This window comes from Falco rusticolus, chromosome 9 (assembly GCF_015220075.1).
Source record: "Falco rusticolus isolate bFalRus1 chromosome 9, bFalRus1.pri, whole genome shotgun sequence".
Classification (NCBI taxonomy): Eukaryota; Metazoa; Chordata; class Aves; order Falconiformes; family Falconidae; genus Falco; species Falco rusticolus.
Window position 1 is genome coordinate 15,148,816 of NC_051195.1, and position 16,335 is coordinate 15,165,150.

The 16,335-nt window shown below is 43.8% G+C and overlaps 1 protein-coding gene across 1 annotated transcript in view; it reads left to right on the top strand.

The window, feature by feature from the left end:
* Nucleotides 1-2,109: 2,109 nt before the first annotated feature.
* Nucleotides 2,110-16,335, top strand: part of BICC1 (BicC family RNA binding protein 1) — a 109,259-nt gene continuing 95,033 nt past the window's right edge. The window contains exon 1 of the mRNA XM_037400683.1: nucleotides 2,110-2,477. Coding sequence (XP_037256580.1) covers nucleotides 2,276-2,477 — 202 coding nt within the window. The 5' untranslated portion in view covers nucleotides 2,110-2,275. The remainder of the gene's footprint in view (nucleotides 2,478-16,335) is intronic.

The window sequence follows — 16,335 nt, forward strand, 5'->3', positions numbered from 1 at the left end:
ATAACATCTGAACATTTGGGTTGCATATCTTACTGGTCCCGGCATCTAGAAGACAGACAATTCCAGCTGGTGCTGATCTCGGTCAGGCTTCAGACTTTGCTGAATTTCAGGTTGCTTTGGCGTGGACAATATTCAATTTTTCATCTGTAAAAAAAGAAACAAACACGAACCCAAACAAATGGTTGGTAACTGTAAACTTCTGAACTGGGAAGAAAAAGACTTGAGTGTTTCCTCAGACTGCCCTGCACACCTAAAGTGTTATCATGCTACAAGCAAACCATGAGAGAAAAGGAGATTGTGCTGTTTTCATGACCTATATTCATGTTTTGTACTATTGTTTTTGACTTTAGCCATTTTATTTCCCATGGTCATGAGAAGTATCAGAGGGTCTTTTGAGCGGTATGTTGTCTGCAAGCCACTGGCTAGCATCCACAGAGGCTGCGAGACCACCAAGAGAATTAAATACTGCAACTGAATACTAGATGTTTCCACTAAGAATACCTTCCTCTGTGCACATAATGTTCTGTAGAAACGAAACCATGGGTGTTGTAGAATTCACACTGTCATGACGCCAAGTGGGAAACATGTAAAGACTCAGTAAGCCAAAATGTGAACCTCTGTAAGAATGACTGCATATTGCACCTGGACACTGCACAGTTCCCATCTACCTGGAGTATTGGTGCAGTTCCTGACAAATTTTAACACGGTTCTTCAAACTGATGTTAACTATGAGGCGAATTCACCATCGCCTAAGTCAGCTGTATTTTTGTATCGCTTTCCAGTGTGCATACAGCAACCTGGTTTGGCCATCGTAACCATGCGGATGCTCCAGTACTGAAGAAGACAGATGACAGGTGTCTGCGGCACTGCGGGCGAGGTGTGGTGCTCTCAGGGCAGGGTACCACTGGGGATTCCAGGCACAGCGCTGCCAAAGCATCTTATCGCTGCCTGCTTTTTCAGCAGAAAGCAGCGATTAATCAAAACAGAAAGCTTTTGTTTGATTGTGTGATGTGCAGCACTGTTTTTTTTTTGTCGGAGAGGATTTCCAAAGAAGAAACAAGCTGGCAGACCCAGAAAGGGGCGTGCACCCCTCGCCTACCTGGCCTGGGCAGCCACGCATGGGGCAGTGGGTCCGACTGCAGAAGCAGCGCAACGGCATCGCTGTGAGCGTGGCTGCTCCTGCCGATGCTTCTCCTGCACGGGCGGGTGCTTTTGGTCTTAGATCTGTTTGTGAAGCGACAGGAATTGCGCCGTCCTGAAACTCCCGCGCTGGGATGCCGCGTGCGGGTTGCGGGATGCCGGGTGCGGGTTGCGGGATGCCGGGTGCGGGTTGCGGGATGCCGGGTGCGGGTTGGGGCCGTTACGCCGGGAGCCGAGGGACGCGTATCCCGCTTTCCCGCGGCGGTGCCAGCGGAGCGCGTGGCCTGGCGGAGGCTTCGTACCGAACAGCAGGGCCCCGTGGCCACGAGGCGGTCTGTCCCCACGCCGAGCCAACGGCGCCTCCAGCACACGGGCAAAACTTTGCCTTGCCTGTCCCTGCCGCGCACGCAGGCGGGTTCCGCGGGGTCTGTGTGTGGGGGGGGCGCTTTTTAGGCGGGAACGATTTTTAGGGCCCGTTCTCCAGAGCCGCCACCCCGCACGTCGCGTGTTCCCCGGAACCCCACGATCGCTACCGACCCTCCCTCAGGCAGCGGAGGCGGGAAGCCGAGGGGGCCGCGGGCAGCCCGGCGCCCCCCGCCCCGCCGCGGGCACCGCTCACCTCACGGCGGGGCCTGCCCCGAGCGGGGAGCGCCCGCCGGGCCGGGCTGGGCGGCGGCGGCTGCCCCTGAGCCCCGCTGACAGGGACCCGGCCGGGGCCGGCCCTGAGGCGGAGGCGGTGCGTTTGTGGGCGGCATCTCCCCTCCCCCTCCCCGTCCCCCTCCCCTCTCTCCTCCCGCCGCGCCGCGCCGTGCCCCCTCCTCCCGGGCCGCGGCCGGGGATATCCCCGGCCCCTCCCCGGCGGGCCGGCGGCGGCCCAATGGAGGCGGAGATGCTGTGCGGGCTGCGGGCGGGCTGGGGGCGCCGCCGAGCCGTGGACGCCGCCGCCGGCCCGGGGACGCGCACACTCGGCGGGGAGCCGGAGGCAGAGGCGGGCGCAGGCGGCGGCGCCGGGGCCGGGACTCTGGCAGGCGGCGGCTGGGATGAGCCGGGGGGGCGGCTGTGGGGGCAGATAGCGTCCCGCGGGGAGGCGGCCGAGTGGGGCTCGGAGCGGCGGCGGGGGCCGCCCGGCAGCGGCATGGCGGCTCAGTGCGACCCGCTGAGCGGGTACCTGCAGCAGCCGCTCTCCGACCCGGGCTCCAACAGCGAGCGCAGCACCGACTCCCCCGTGCCCGGCTCCGAGGAGGACTCGGCCGGTCCGCCGCGGCCCCTGCACAGCCCCGAGTGGGGTGAAGAGCGATTCCGGGTGGACAGGAAGAAACTGGAGGCCATGCTCCAAGGTGAGGGCGGGGAGCGGCGGCGGCGGTCCCCGGGGGGCGCGGGGCGGTGGCGGCCCGGGAGGGGAAGGGGCCGGGTCCCCGGCCCGCCGTGCCTTGCCTCTCCCCTTCCCCGGCGGGCCGGGGAGCCGCCTGTCAGCCCCTCCGGCGCCGCAGAGGGGTGGCCGCTGGCCGGCCGGGCGCTGGCCGCGGCCCTGGGTGGGTGGGAGCCCCGCGGGCCGGTCCCGGGCTGCCGGGCGCTGCCGTGGCCTCCCGGGCCGGCGCTGCTCGGGGCGGGGTAGGGGGGGAGGCTGCGTGTTTCCCTCTCCCCGCAGCGGAGCCGCGCGTGGCGGCCGGGGGCGTGTGACAGGGCACCCCCGAGGCGTCAGACGTCGCTTGGAGCCGGTCCGGCCCCGGCGTGGCGGGTGGTGCCGGTGCCCAGCCCCGCCAGGGCTCGTCTCGCAGCGGCAGCCAGCGCGCAGCCAGGCTGCGGCTTTGAAGGTCAAGGTGCCTCAGAAATCCCTCTTTAAAAGCATAATATCCGCGCTCTGGCAGGGCGGCTGAGGCTCTCGGCTTTCGAGGAACAGCCGGGGCCGCGGCGTACCGGGCAGGGAGCCTCTGGAGCTGGGCGTCCCGGCCGGAGGAGCGGGGCTGGCTGCGGGAGAGCTGACACCGGCAGCCGCTGCCCTGAGACTTGCTCAGCCTTTGGCTCTGTTTTCTTCTTCTCCCCCCCCCCCCCCCCCTCTCCCCTTTCCTTGAGACTACATATTTTGTCCCAATATGTTTTGAATTATCTGACTCTCCGTGGAAGTTACGTAGGCAGCTTCTGACAAAATATATAGGAGTAGCAGTTGCTGTTGTTGCTGAAGAGCAGATAAATAGACGGGAGCCGGCTGGGGCTGTTGCTGAGTGGGGTGCTGCCCCTGGGGTGTTTTGTGCTGCTGAAGAGCCCATGAGAACGGAGGTCAGTTTCAGGACTTGTGTTGTCAAATCTCAGGCTGTGTTTGGATCAACAAGGAAAGATAAAGTTAGTTTCAGGAAGGTCCTCCTTCCTCGGGGACTACTGTTTTGTAAACACTTCATGTTAACACTTAACACGGTGTATTTCATGTACGTTTTCAAAACAAACCCCTGATAAATATTTCACTGTTGTTGGTGTGGCGTGTCACCTGGAAGGCATTTCATTGACTTGCTGGGAGCCGGGGGTGCTGGTTGCCTGACCCTGCCCTGCAGGGCACCTGCCTCTGCCAGCCATGGCAGGCTGCGGGAGCGAGCAGGGGAACGGGAGCCGGTGAGTGGGGTTGGTCCCCGAAGAGCTGCGGTTTGACTTGGTGACTACAATGATTGGAATTTTTTTAATTGAGATTCTCTCTCCTGGGGGTGAGTTAATCTTTAATCAGTTAATACTTTAGCACTAGTAGAAAAATCTCATTATGTAATGCAGTAAAGAGAAAGGAATTCTGAAATACAGAAGTCTCATAAGCGGCAACAACTATTAATAAAGATTTGCTCATCGAAGGTGTCTTAAAACCAAAAAACCCCCATGGATATTGAAAAGAAAAAAGTGTTCTTGCGTATGAAGTTACAGGAAGAAGGGTCAAAAGTTAAAGTACTGAGAAGATTGAAGATTGCCTTAACATTTTCCTCTAGTAGCAAAATAAATTTCCATTATCTCATCCCACACACAGTCCTTCCTTCTACTGCCTGAGGTAGTAAGCATGTGAAGGTAAAAGACGCTCCTAAGCAGAATCCATATACTGTATAGGTTGTGTCATCCAGTAGTAGCCAGTGTCAAAATGTGAGAGGTTTTTTGTTTGTTCCATTTATTTTTTTTTCTTACTATCATAAGAGTGTAGTAAAAAGTTGTGGTTGATAGAGTACAGTGAGTAAATGCAAACAGAGTGCTGCCGCCTTTTTGATGAGAAGTTGTTGTATGTCTGGTCTAGAATACACATGGTTTAGGTGATGGTTTGAAGAGTTTTTGCATCAGATGTACTTTTCTTCACAAAAAGGGTGTGTTGGACTTGTCAATAATCGATTTTGCGTGAAAACATAATTTTTTTGGATTATTGGTAATGAAAAACTGCTTATTGGGAAGTGTGAGGCACACATAATAGCTCTTTCTGTCAGAAAACTGAACTTTTTGTTAAACATTGTCACTTTCATTCAGTTTCTTTTACGTACTTTACAAGTTTTTTATCTTGCCTCTTGAATTCCTACAAGATAGGCTTTACTTGTTCTTTCCTTGTAGAATACCTCAGGCACCAAATAGCTCTGTCAGGGTGTCACAAAGAGCATCGTGAAGCCAGATCTGTAACTGGCACCCAGAAATTCAGTGTCAATCATACTGCTAATTACAAGCCAAAGTTGAATTTGTTTTAACAACTTCCCCATCTCCCCCCCCCCTTTTTTTTTTTTTTGTGGCCATCTGTTGGGAGTGGAAACTTTTACTCCCCCTAGAAGGAAAGGAACAATGGAAAGGAAGCAGTGTGCCATCTCCAGAAACTAACTTTTTTTAGGCAGTTCATAGGGTCATGATTCATACAGTTTCTAATACCAGATCCTTCACTGGAAGATCTTAAAATATGCAGAAATTGCATCGTGGAGGGGAAACACCTCTGTAGTCTTAAGTGGTGATGACCAGATTTCTGATTTCCAAAAGTTAGCTGGATTTTTTCTTTTTTTTTCTTTTTTTTTTTTTTTAACTCGGGCTGGTGTAAGTACAGCTTTTTGTTCGTATTAAATGCTTAAAAGCTCTTTTGCTTTTACCAGCAGCTAGACAGCATGTTTATGCTTGTGAAAGGTCTTAAAATGACTTTAAAAACTTGTGATTTCTTCCACTGTTCACGATAGCTTTCTTATTTTATGGGAAAGTGGGAATATGTCATCTTTAGTTCAGTCATCTTTAAAGCCAAGCTTGAAACCGCATCTGTTGAAGAAACCTGTCAGGAAATGTTCTCATTTTTGCTTGTGGAATCCCTTATTTTTTTGCTAGTTAACATCTGTTGTTTACTGTATTAATGATGAAATGTAAAAAACAATCAGGGCTAGAAAGAGTATGAAGAAGCTCAGTGTTTTTCTTGGTCCTTCTGTCACATTTGGTGATTGCGTTGCTGAATTTTCTGTTTCTGCCATGGCTGTTTTCATCTTTCCCGCACTTAATATTGCGTGGATAGTTTCTTGAGGGGCAACGCAGGCTTCGGTGAGACTCACCTGGGCATAGCAGACTGTATAGCTCCTGGGCACAACTGGGATACAGTTGTCAGATAGAAAATCCACAACTGGAGTAAGTGCCGTAGTGAGATACCGGGTAGCTCTTTCAGAAATGTTCAGGTGGCTAATTTGCTACCAGTTGTATTTGAAGCAGAAACCAAATGTTAACTGAGGTATCAGAAAATCTTGATAGATTTGAGGGTGCTTCTGGTACATCCCCCCCCACCCCCCACCCCCCAACTTTGAAATAATTGGTTTAATATTTTTGGTGTTTCGGAGTGTGGTTCTGAATAGCCTTAAGATAAGTATGTGAAATGAAAGGTAGAGGGAGCTTCTCTAAGAGCTCTTATGTTTGGAATATCAGAAAATGCAAAATGCTGTGGTAAAAATCCTAAACATAAGAATAGTTTTTTCTTGTTATGTCCAACTCCTTTGTATGACTCCTTTATTACTTGCTCATAGATGAATGGAATAATGTTCCAGAAACAAAGCTTACATTCCACCATAAAGCCTGAGATATCTTATGGTGCATGTCTTCATCAGAGTTTATTGGTAAACAAATATCTTGAGAATAAGCTTTTTCCCCCCCCCCAGGAAGCAAGTTTGATTAGAATGGATGAGCTGTTCTTTTCAGCAGCAACAGAAGATGATCTTTCATAGTAGCCCTATTAATTATAGCTACTCTGCACAAAATTCTGGTGTATGCTCAGGTGACTTAATACTGTGGAATGAATGACTTAGTGCATGTTTGACTGCCTGTTACCATAGCAGCTGAATATTATTTAAAAATGCAAACCACTAAACTTAGAAAAGCTGTCAAAAAAGTATAATTAACAGATAATGTCACAGCAATCAATCGAATTAGACAAATAGCCCATGAACTTAAAAGAAGAAAACAAACCAACCAAAGAAACAAAAAAGGCAACTTTTTCTCTTGCATGTATGTCTTATTCTTGGCTACAAAGCGTTATACCAGGCTTGCATTTCAAATAAGCTTTTTTCTATGTCATGCTTTTAAACGTACATTGGGGGTTTTGATGGGATATATGTACAACACGTTTAAACACTTCATAACTTTATAATAACTTTATAATGTCACACAACAGTATTTTGGTAAAAAAGCAAATTCATGCTGTTTTTTAGTAAGAATCTAACGGCAGCAGTGGTGTGTGCACCATATTCTATATGGCTCTTCCCTGTCCTGGTCCCTCTGCTTTGGTGCTCTTTGCATGTCATGGGGAGTTAGGAAAATGCTCAACTAGTAGTCTTTCACCAGAAGAAGCCATGCTTTTCTTAGAGCGAAGTGACCTAAGTAGTTAGAGACAATTTTTTCCACAATCTAATCTAGGTCAAAGTTTAGTGTAAATCTACTGAAATTTGTTAATTCCTTTGCGTGGAGGTCACCTTTTGAAGCCATTGCCTGATCCTAGGACTGTACTTGTGCAGTGCCTAGTTCTGATGCTTGGATGATAACCAATTTATTTTGTTTGCTGATCCATCAGGTGAAACTCACTGTATTTAAACATGTATATTTTCCCTACTTAATGCATAACTATGTGGGAAAGTACTTTTAATACTTTTCTACTTCTCTTAGACTTCTAGTAGTTTTAACTACAGAGAATAAATTGGTAAGTGTGACAAGCAGAGTTTGAGGGGAAGAAAAATGCTTGTATTTGAATATATTAAAGAAGATGGAGATGTTCAGATGTTCTAGGGAACCTGGGCCTCTGCTGCGACATTGCTATGAAGCATAGTTTTGTTAAAGACTAGCCCCTGAAAACATGAATTGAAAGATTTTCAGTGAGTTAGCTGCTTAATAGGCAATCATAATTTAAATGGAATGGTCCTGACTGATGGTTTCTGTGTGGTGATAGCAAACTCCATGTTAAATTTATGTTGGGGTTTTTTATGTTTAAATGGCTAAGCAGGAATTACTAATTCTCTTCTGGAATTTTACTTTTTTTTTTGAGAGTGTGATGGTGGCAGGAATCTGTATAATTAAACTAAATGTTGTGTGATCCTTTGAATAATTTACCTTTCTTGCAACTGAAGTTAAGAATACTTAGTGCTCTTGATTTATACTGCTGTTTAAAGTTCCCTGTGTCCCTGTTGGAACTTTAAGAGATGTGAAGTATGTCTTTTTCTTTGACCAGATTCTTACTGAAGTATCTTCTCAATTCTTTATTTTAGTAGGTCCTAAACAGCTTCCTAGAGGAAGAAAGTGTGGTGGGTTTTTTTTCTGAATTGAGATTTCTGTTGGTGGTTTTTTATTTTGGTTTTTTTGTTGTTGTTGTTCCTTGCAATGTATCAGCATAACCTGGGCAAGGACATAGTTGTGGAAACTGGAGCCTTTCTAATAGCATATACATTTGGTATTTAACTTGCAAATAGTAGAAAAAAAAAAAAGAAAAAAAAAGTTCTTTTTCAGGTTTTCAATTCCCTAAAGTGCTGAATAGTCTATTTCTACAAAAATAAATATATTAAATGAATTTGTGTGACTTTTAGTTTAAAAATGGTCTTGCATTCCACTGTTAACAATTGTAATAATACCACTTTCTCAAGTTTCAGTGTTTTTTAAGTAGTACAACGGACTATCATGGTTTGGCATGAACTGCTAAGTTAAGTATTGCTGGCTTGCACATTCCTCTTGGTTATATTGTAATCTTTACCTCCATTGGAAAATACGTCCTATTTTGAGTACTTATTTCAGGCTCTTGGCTTTATGCCTGTCAAACAATGAAACATGCTAGTTTTTTTTTAATTTCAGCCCTCTGTTGAAGAATGAATAGCTTTTTAATTTTTTTTTACAGTGATATCCCTTACTGTGAAGACTCAGTGGCTTTAAGCGTAAAAACTAATATGACTACATGTGAATTGGAGTTCAGATATCTGAACTCATTTTGTGTGTACTTTTTGTAGCTGAAGGAATGAGTATACTTGATTTAAGGATTTATTCTTTAAGTTGCTACCTGTTAATTGGTGGTAATTTAAAAAAAAAAAAAAGACTTAAGCAACTAAAAGCCTTCCTTGAAACATATCTGCAGCTTTTGTTCAGTATCTATTTTTGTTTAGGCCTAGGCTTTCTTGTCTCTGGTTCAGATCAGTATGACTGTATTGCATGGGCAATGTAACTCTTCATGTTTCGATGACTTTTATAGCTGATTTATGTGAAGATGTCTACAGTGATATCCTCTTTACTGGAATAGGAGTACATAACTTTCAAAAAAAATTATTTCCTGTTAAAGGTTCATTGATGTGAAGGAACGCTCATGAGTGATAGCAAGCCTCTGCCAGGTCACTGTATGTGTGGAGCTATTGGAGTCGCTGTGATCCTCACGGAAAACACAAGGCTGTATCTCTGCTGCTGCTCTCCAGCTAATGGAGTCTAAGGAATCTGGGTATTCAACAGGTTCTCTCATTTAATGTAAAAGTGTAGGTTTTGGATACTGGGGGGAAAAACTCTTGATGTCTATGCAAAAAAAGGTGGGTGTGATAGATTGGGGGTTGAAAACAAATACAGAACAGAGATTATGCTAGGTGTCTGAATGGGTAAGTCATTTGCCTAGTAGCATAACTGTGTTTAACTTTTCTGCTGCAAAACAGATTTCCTGAAAAGAGGTTGATGGGTATGTAGCAACACTGGTTTGTCCTAGTCATTATCCTGGCTCTGTAGCTCTAGTGCAGTAGAGACCAAGGCACAGAAATCAGAAAGGCATGCAACAGGCACGTGCCTGCAGGACACTTAGAGAAGTCATCATGCTTTCTCTGGGAAATCCACATGAAGCACATATCTCACTGAAATGCCTGATGCTAATGCAGGCAGCACGGATGTTGGACAAATGGGACTGGAGGTCTGCATGCAGTTGCAGAGCTATGGTCTCATTGAGGTTGGAGAGGTGTGGTGGGAATAGCTCTTGGGACTGGAGTCTTTCAATGACTGGATACAGGGTCTTTAGGATGGACAGGCTTGGATGCCGAGGAGAAGGTGTTGCCCTTTTATGTGAGAGAGTGGTGGGCTTGCATGGAGCTCTGCCTTGGAGCAGGTGATGAGCCAGTTGAGAGTGGGTCATGATTACTGGATAGACCGAACCTGGGGGGTGATAAGCATGTCTGCTCAGTCCATCATCTGAGGCCTTGAGATGACTTGCAGAAGCCTCATGTTTGCAAGCCTCCATCCCCATGGAGGACTTTAACCATGCTATTCTCTGCTGGAGGAGCTGCACAGCAGGGCACAAGCAACGTGGCAGGCTTCTGGAGTGCATTCATGACAAGTTCCAAATGTAGGTGGTCAGGGAGGTGACAACAGGAAGTTCTCTGCTGGACCTTGTACTTGCAAGCAAGGAAAAACTGGTCAGGGATGTGAAGATGGAGGGCAGCTATTTAGAGGGACCTCGACAGACTGGAAAAATGGGCTGGCCAGAATGTCATGAAAGTCAACAAAAGTAAATGTGAGTTTCTGCACCAGGGGAGGAATTACCCCATATACTATCACAGGTTTGGGCGTGACAGGCTGGAGGGCAGTGTCCCAGAAAAGGACCTGGAGGTCTCGATGGGCAAGCTGATCATAAGCAAGCCTGCAGTGTAGTGTTGTGACAAAAAAGCCCAACAGCATTCTGGGCTGCATCGGAAAGAATGTTACCAGTGGGTTGAGGGTGGCATCCTTCCTTCTTTGCTACTCAGCCCTGGGGAGACACATCAGGAGTCCTGTGTCCAGACCTGTGTTTGCCAGTACAAGGAAGACATGGGTGTGCTGGAACAAGCCTGGCAAAGGGTCACAAAGCTGTTGGGGGACTGGAGTATCTGACATAGGAGGAGGGACTGAGACATCTGGGACTGTTTATCTTTGATCTTGATAAGTCACAGGGAAGACCTTACTAATTTTGTGTAATTGTGTTGGGGTATAAGCAGATGGAGCCAGACTCTTCTCAGTGGTGCCTAATGACAGAACAAGAGGCAAAATTTCATTTTATGACTTTTCTCCTTTATCTGAAAAGGAATCAAACCGTAAAATCTGGGGATTTTGGTTAGTGTTTCAGTGTTCAGTGCTGAAGTGAGATAGTGAATTTCGGAAAGCAAAGGAATCAAAAGATTCTTAACTACAAAGCTGAACATTGATTTCACATTTTCAATTGTTGAGCTACAATACTAAATCTAATATTTGACAGTCATGTTAGAGGTTAATATTTATTAGTGTTATGTATTGAATAAGACTATAAATACATGTTTTTAAATAAATGCTTTATCAAATAACAGTATTAAAAATGGTACTTTGCAGCCTTTACTTCAGAGCTGATAAAATTGTGACTGAGTATAGGGGTCAATTTGCCTTCCCCAGGACAGTGAGAAACATCTGCTGTGGAAAAAATGGTCTGTACATCCCACCTTTAAAAATCCTAGTAGGACTTCTTTTTTAAAAATTTTGTGTTTCTTATGCTTGGGTATTGGTGCTTTTTAGTGTCATGTCAGTGAAACTTACAATACTGATGGAGCAGTCAAAAGTTACTTAGGTTGGTGTTGGCGTTTTGAAGCTGTGGTTCTCTTGAACAGGTAGAAAATCACTAATACTTCTTAAATTCTTAATCTTATTCTATTTGTTTGTTGTGGTTACTGCTGTTTGTTAGACACCGCTTTAATTCATGGTGTCTCCTAAATACAAGGTAATTATGTTGCAAGTCAGCGTTTACCATTTGAGAGTGTTTCCCCAAAAAATCCATGTATATGATGCTGTTTCACAGGCCAGTTGTTGACCACTGGCCTCTGCCTGTGAACTGTTGTTTCACAATGAACAGTGAAGATCAGAATGTTGGGGCATCTTACCTCTTCCTCCTTATGCACACTTCTTATTTTTATTCTGATCCTTCTTTATTTTGATCTTCTCTTGTGCCAATACTGTATCCTCCTGTCTTATTTCCTTAGATTTTTATTTATTGACAAAAAAATGATAGTTTTTTGGGTGGTCTGTGGTAGGTGTTGGTGTAGCCAGGCTTTAAGTAAGCAGAACTGAGAACAAGTAGCGGTGCCCAGTGTGTTTGATTTGCACCAACCTGAATGATGCAGTCACAGGTTCAGTATGTGAGATGAGGTGTGGTGACCCCGCTGTGTGGCTGGCAGCAGTGTGCGTGTGCACGGTAGTTAAGTACATACCCTAGGTCTGTTGTATGCAAGGGCTGGGTATGGCTAATACAGGCTCAGCTGCAACCTGTGCCTGGGGAGGGTGCTGGTACCTAAGCCCCCGCAGCCTCCGGGAGGATGGCAGCTGGGACAGGGGGTGGCTGCCAGGGCAGGTCTACGTAGACACCTTCCTGTAGCCTGATCCTGCCCACATGGGGGGTGTATGGGCGCTGAGTTTGGCTGCAGATCAGTCTTGCCAGGGATGCTCTGGCCTGTGGCAGCATGACTGGAGGGTCCCTGGCTGGAAGGGGACCTGCAGCCTGGCTGGGTGAATTGGGACGCAGGTCTCTTGTAGCAATGCACTGAGCGCTGCTGCTTTGCTGCCTTCCAACAGCTTTTAAAATTATTTTCAAAGATTAAGTTAGCTTGTGTGTGCTTCTTAACTGCTTGAGCTTAAGCTGAGGCAACAGGATTCACTTACAGGAACTGGATAAACCAACTGGAGGTTCGGTGGCCAAGCAGTGGGAGCTGGCTGTGGTTTGGAGTCGCCTCACTGGTTCAAGTGGTGTAGTTCATGGACTACATGCAATGGCTTACATTATGTCCTGCTGAGCTTTATGTTCTTACTGGTGGCATGCTAGCAAGTTGTGAAAACAGAACTTCCTAATGCAGCTTAGATTGGAGCACAGTTGTGTTATCTCTATCACTTGGATTCTGCTGTGTAAGCTACAGAAAAACTTGTTGCTCAACATAGCCTTCCTGGAAGTCTCTTTTTTGTACATAGGAGAGAACAAATAGGAGATAATTTGTTCTTTAGTTTCTTTTTTTTCAAGGGTGAAGGGTTTTTTTTTAAATGTTTAGAAATGTATCACTGGTGAAGAGAAAGACAGACAACAATAGACATTGCGTTTAAAAGGCACGAGATTTCCAGTTATTCTGACTACCTCCCAAATGGCCAGCTGCCAGCAGCTGTGGCTTTTGAATTTGGAATCTTGAGATCAAAAGTTTTATAAATGCTGTGGAATAAAGCTATATTTTTTTATGCTTGGGGTTTTTTTTAAATCTGCCCAGGTGGATATTCTCTAAAACTTTAAAGGTCAGATTTTGACCCATTTTATTAGAGGCTAAGGACTATTACTGTGGTCACTTGCCAGGACACACACAATCTGCGATTAGCTGAAGATTTTTTGATAGGTATCACTTACCAGTTGTGAACTATATGTGTATATGTAGTTAAATGTTTTAGCTGTTACACCATCTCTAGAGAGGTACAAATGCAGCCTGATAGAAATGTTACTGGACTAGGAGCAGTATCCTCCACTGATCTGCCCTAAGAGCTTGATTAAATTGCTTTTCTTTGCCCAGTCTGACTGACTGTTGAGTCTTTTCCCAGTGGTAGGAAGCTGGTCAGTGTGGTACCAGCTGCAATGCAGCCTCAAATCCTCTGTTCCCTTGCAGTTCCAGTACTTGCCTGGTGTGTAAGGATTGCAGTAAACCTTGTGGAAAATACTCCTTGTGTAGGGGGAAAAAAACCTTGATGAAGTTGTGTGGTGAATCTTTTTCTAAAATACAAATTTAAAAAAATAGTGATGCCCCATTCCTTTTTCGGCTTTTTGCCCATTGGGAATGTGTAGATGCAAGTGAACTATGAGCTGTCCATTTTCCACTTGCTCAACTTCTGTGCAGGCCGGGCCTTGGGAGGCTTTGCGGAATCTTGGTTCCAATTTCTGCTAAAACTATGTGATATAAATTAGGTCTGTAAGAATTTTTTTCGAGGAAACAAATAAGCAGCAATCTTTGTGCTCATATGGTTATTGAGCCTTGCAGCATGTAGATGCTGAAGAAAATTTCTTTGTCATACAGTGGCTTTTATAGGTACTTTTTCCCCCTATGTCCCAGGGAAAGGTTTTTCTGATTTTTTTTTTTTTTTGTGTGTGTATGTGTGTGTCTGCCCAATGTTTTATTTGAGAAGCTATGGGAAGGCAAATTTTTTTTAGGTCTTTCAGTCCTTCTCTAAAGCTTTTTAACTTGCAAAGATAACTCCTATTTGTCAGTTACCACACAACAGGTTGTTTTTGCTCTAGTTGCTAAAATATTATAGAGCTTTTGAAATCCAAAATTATAAATAGGAATTACTGCCAAAGAAAAAATGAAACTTCATTCTAGATCATTCAAGTAAAATATATAATTTGAGTGTGGATATTAAAAAAAGGTTGGACTGGGATATTTTTCTACTTACTTGGTATGACGTATCTGTAAAAACTAGATTCATTGCTCAAACTAGCAATGAGATGACTAGCAGAACAAAACCAAAATGCCATTTTGCTGCTTATGGAACAGGCCAGATCAGGGGCATTCTTGGAAAGGAATTATGTTATATTTCCTCATGAAGAAAACTTGCAGTATTTTTTTAATGAAGTTCAGCTAAGCAGTTTATAGTATAAACACATCTGAAAACTGGCATTAAGCCAAGTACGTCTGTCCTGAAAGAAACAATGTTATTAAGATACTTGGAGGTATAAATTGGTAATACTAATGATTTATCCTGTTTTTAAAAAGTGTCATTTCAGTCCTTTTGAGAATGTATGACTTCCTCTTAAATCCAGTATATGCATAACACAATCAGTCTCTTTGATCTGCTGGTGCTATTAGTAACTTTATATAGCAAGTTTTAAAATTTGTAATTGTATTGAATATTCTGAAGTTTCATAGTGAGGTTACCAGATATTCTGGAGTTTAAAATATTTTCACCACTTCCTTTTTTGTTTAGAAAAATATTTTAAAATTCGACTTACAGGTGGGTGATACTCTTCAATTTTAAGTAAAGTCTAGCTTTAGGAATTTGTATTGCCACTGTGAATTAGTGGTTTAACTAACCTTTAAATTTGCCTTTTTCCCTATTGCCAATAACTTTATGTGAATGGAAGGCTTAGATTATATCTATTTTTATTGGCTCTGTTCTGTTCAGACTGTGCCTGCAATAAATTTATGGCAGTTGAATATACGAGATCAGTAACTTAAGACCAAGCATCTTGAGAAATGTAAAAAATGAAATACATAATTCCAAAATAAATATTAGGTCAATTAAGTGATGCCATGAAGCATGTTTATGTTCAAAAAAGCTTTAGCAGATTGATGTCTTCTGAATATATTCCCCATGACCTTTATAGTAAGATGATTGAATTGCTTGAGGGAATATAAACAGGGATTCAGTGAACTGTTTGCAGAATAATTAAACCAGAAGCTCTGTTGTAAAGTAGCTCCTATGCAGAACATTTCACTCATCGTGGCTTTTGTAGCACAGTGTAAAGTTAATTGCTTGATGGAGGGGGAAAAAAAAAATCTGTGTTTAAAATGGTATCTCTGTGTGATACATATATTAAAGTAACAAATGTGTATATGAATTTTGTGTAATTCAAATGAAGGCTAGATATGCATGTTGTTCTTCCTGTAATATTGAAATACTTAATTTCACTGTGATCTACTTCAAAGAATATAAGGCTTGGTCTTACTTTTTGTGAATGTGCAGCCATGGGTGAGAAGTTCTATGGAATGGTGAAATATTAAATGTCCTTTGTTTATATGCACTTAGAGCAGTTAAAATAGCATTGATTTAAGGAGTCTGGATATGGAATACATTTTTTTAAAATACTATTTTATATAGTGAAAAGGAATCTTGGTGCACTTTTTTGTTTTTAGTAAAAAACCCATAAGTGCTGGTTTTCCTTAGTAAATTTACTTCTGGAGTGTGTGTAAAATAGCGGATAAGGGAGAATCTGTTTCTAATCTATTCCATGTGCAGAAACAGCGAATAAATTTGATCAATTCTTTCGTCCTTTATAAGCAATTTCTTCTTGAAATACGAACATATCCTGCAGAATTTTCTTTTCTTCCTCTGTGTGGAAGACATTACTGTCATTAGAGTCCAGAGTACATGGATTCTCAATATGTGTGAAATTTTTTAATGCACTAAACAATTGAACATGTAAGAGTGTTTTCTGGGTTGCTTAGCAGCAGTCAGGTTTTTTACTCTAAGTGGTCTTCAGTGACATCTTTAGATTGTTCAGAGATTTGGCAGAAATAAAAAAGTCATTCCAGTGTTTGAAACACAAGGAATCGTTTATGCCATGAAAAAAGTAGGATCAGCTTACTTTAAAGTTTTGTTTATATTTAATCGTTTACAAAACTTCATATTCTGTGTTCCTGTAAATGTTTGGGAGAAGTGAGTGCTGGAAGATTGTATTCTGTTGGATGTTAAGTATAATTTTAGGTGATTTACCACCTGAAAGATGCAAACTTTGATTACAGATCAATTGTATCTAAGTTATTTTTAAATTGTTAGTGTTTTGAATTAAGAATATAATTCATAGCAAATAGAATATAAAATATTAAATGTAGTACTTTTTTCCCCTTAAGGATATCAAATGCATATTTGTAAGAATCTTTTAATTGGGTGGGTCTCCTGTATCACTACAGATTTTGTGTTGGCACTGCTTTCTACTCCAGCTTAAATAGCCAGCAGAGAGTTTGAGACTGGTTTTAAATTAATATGTGTTAA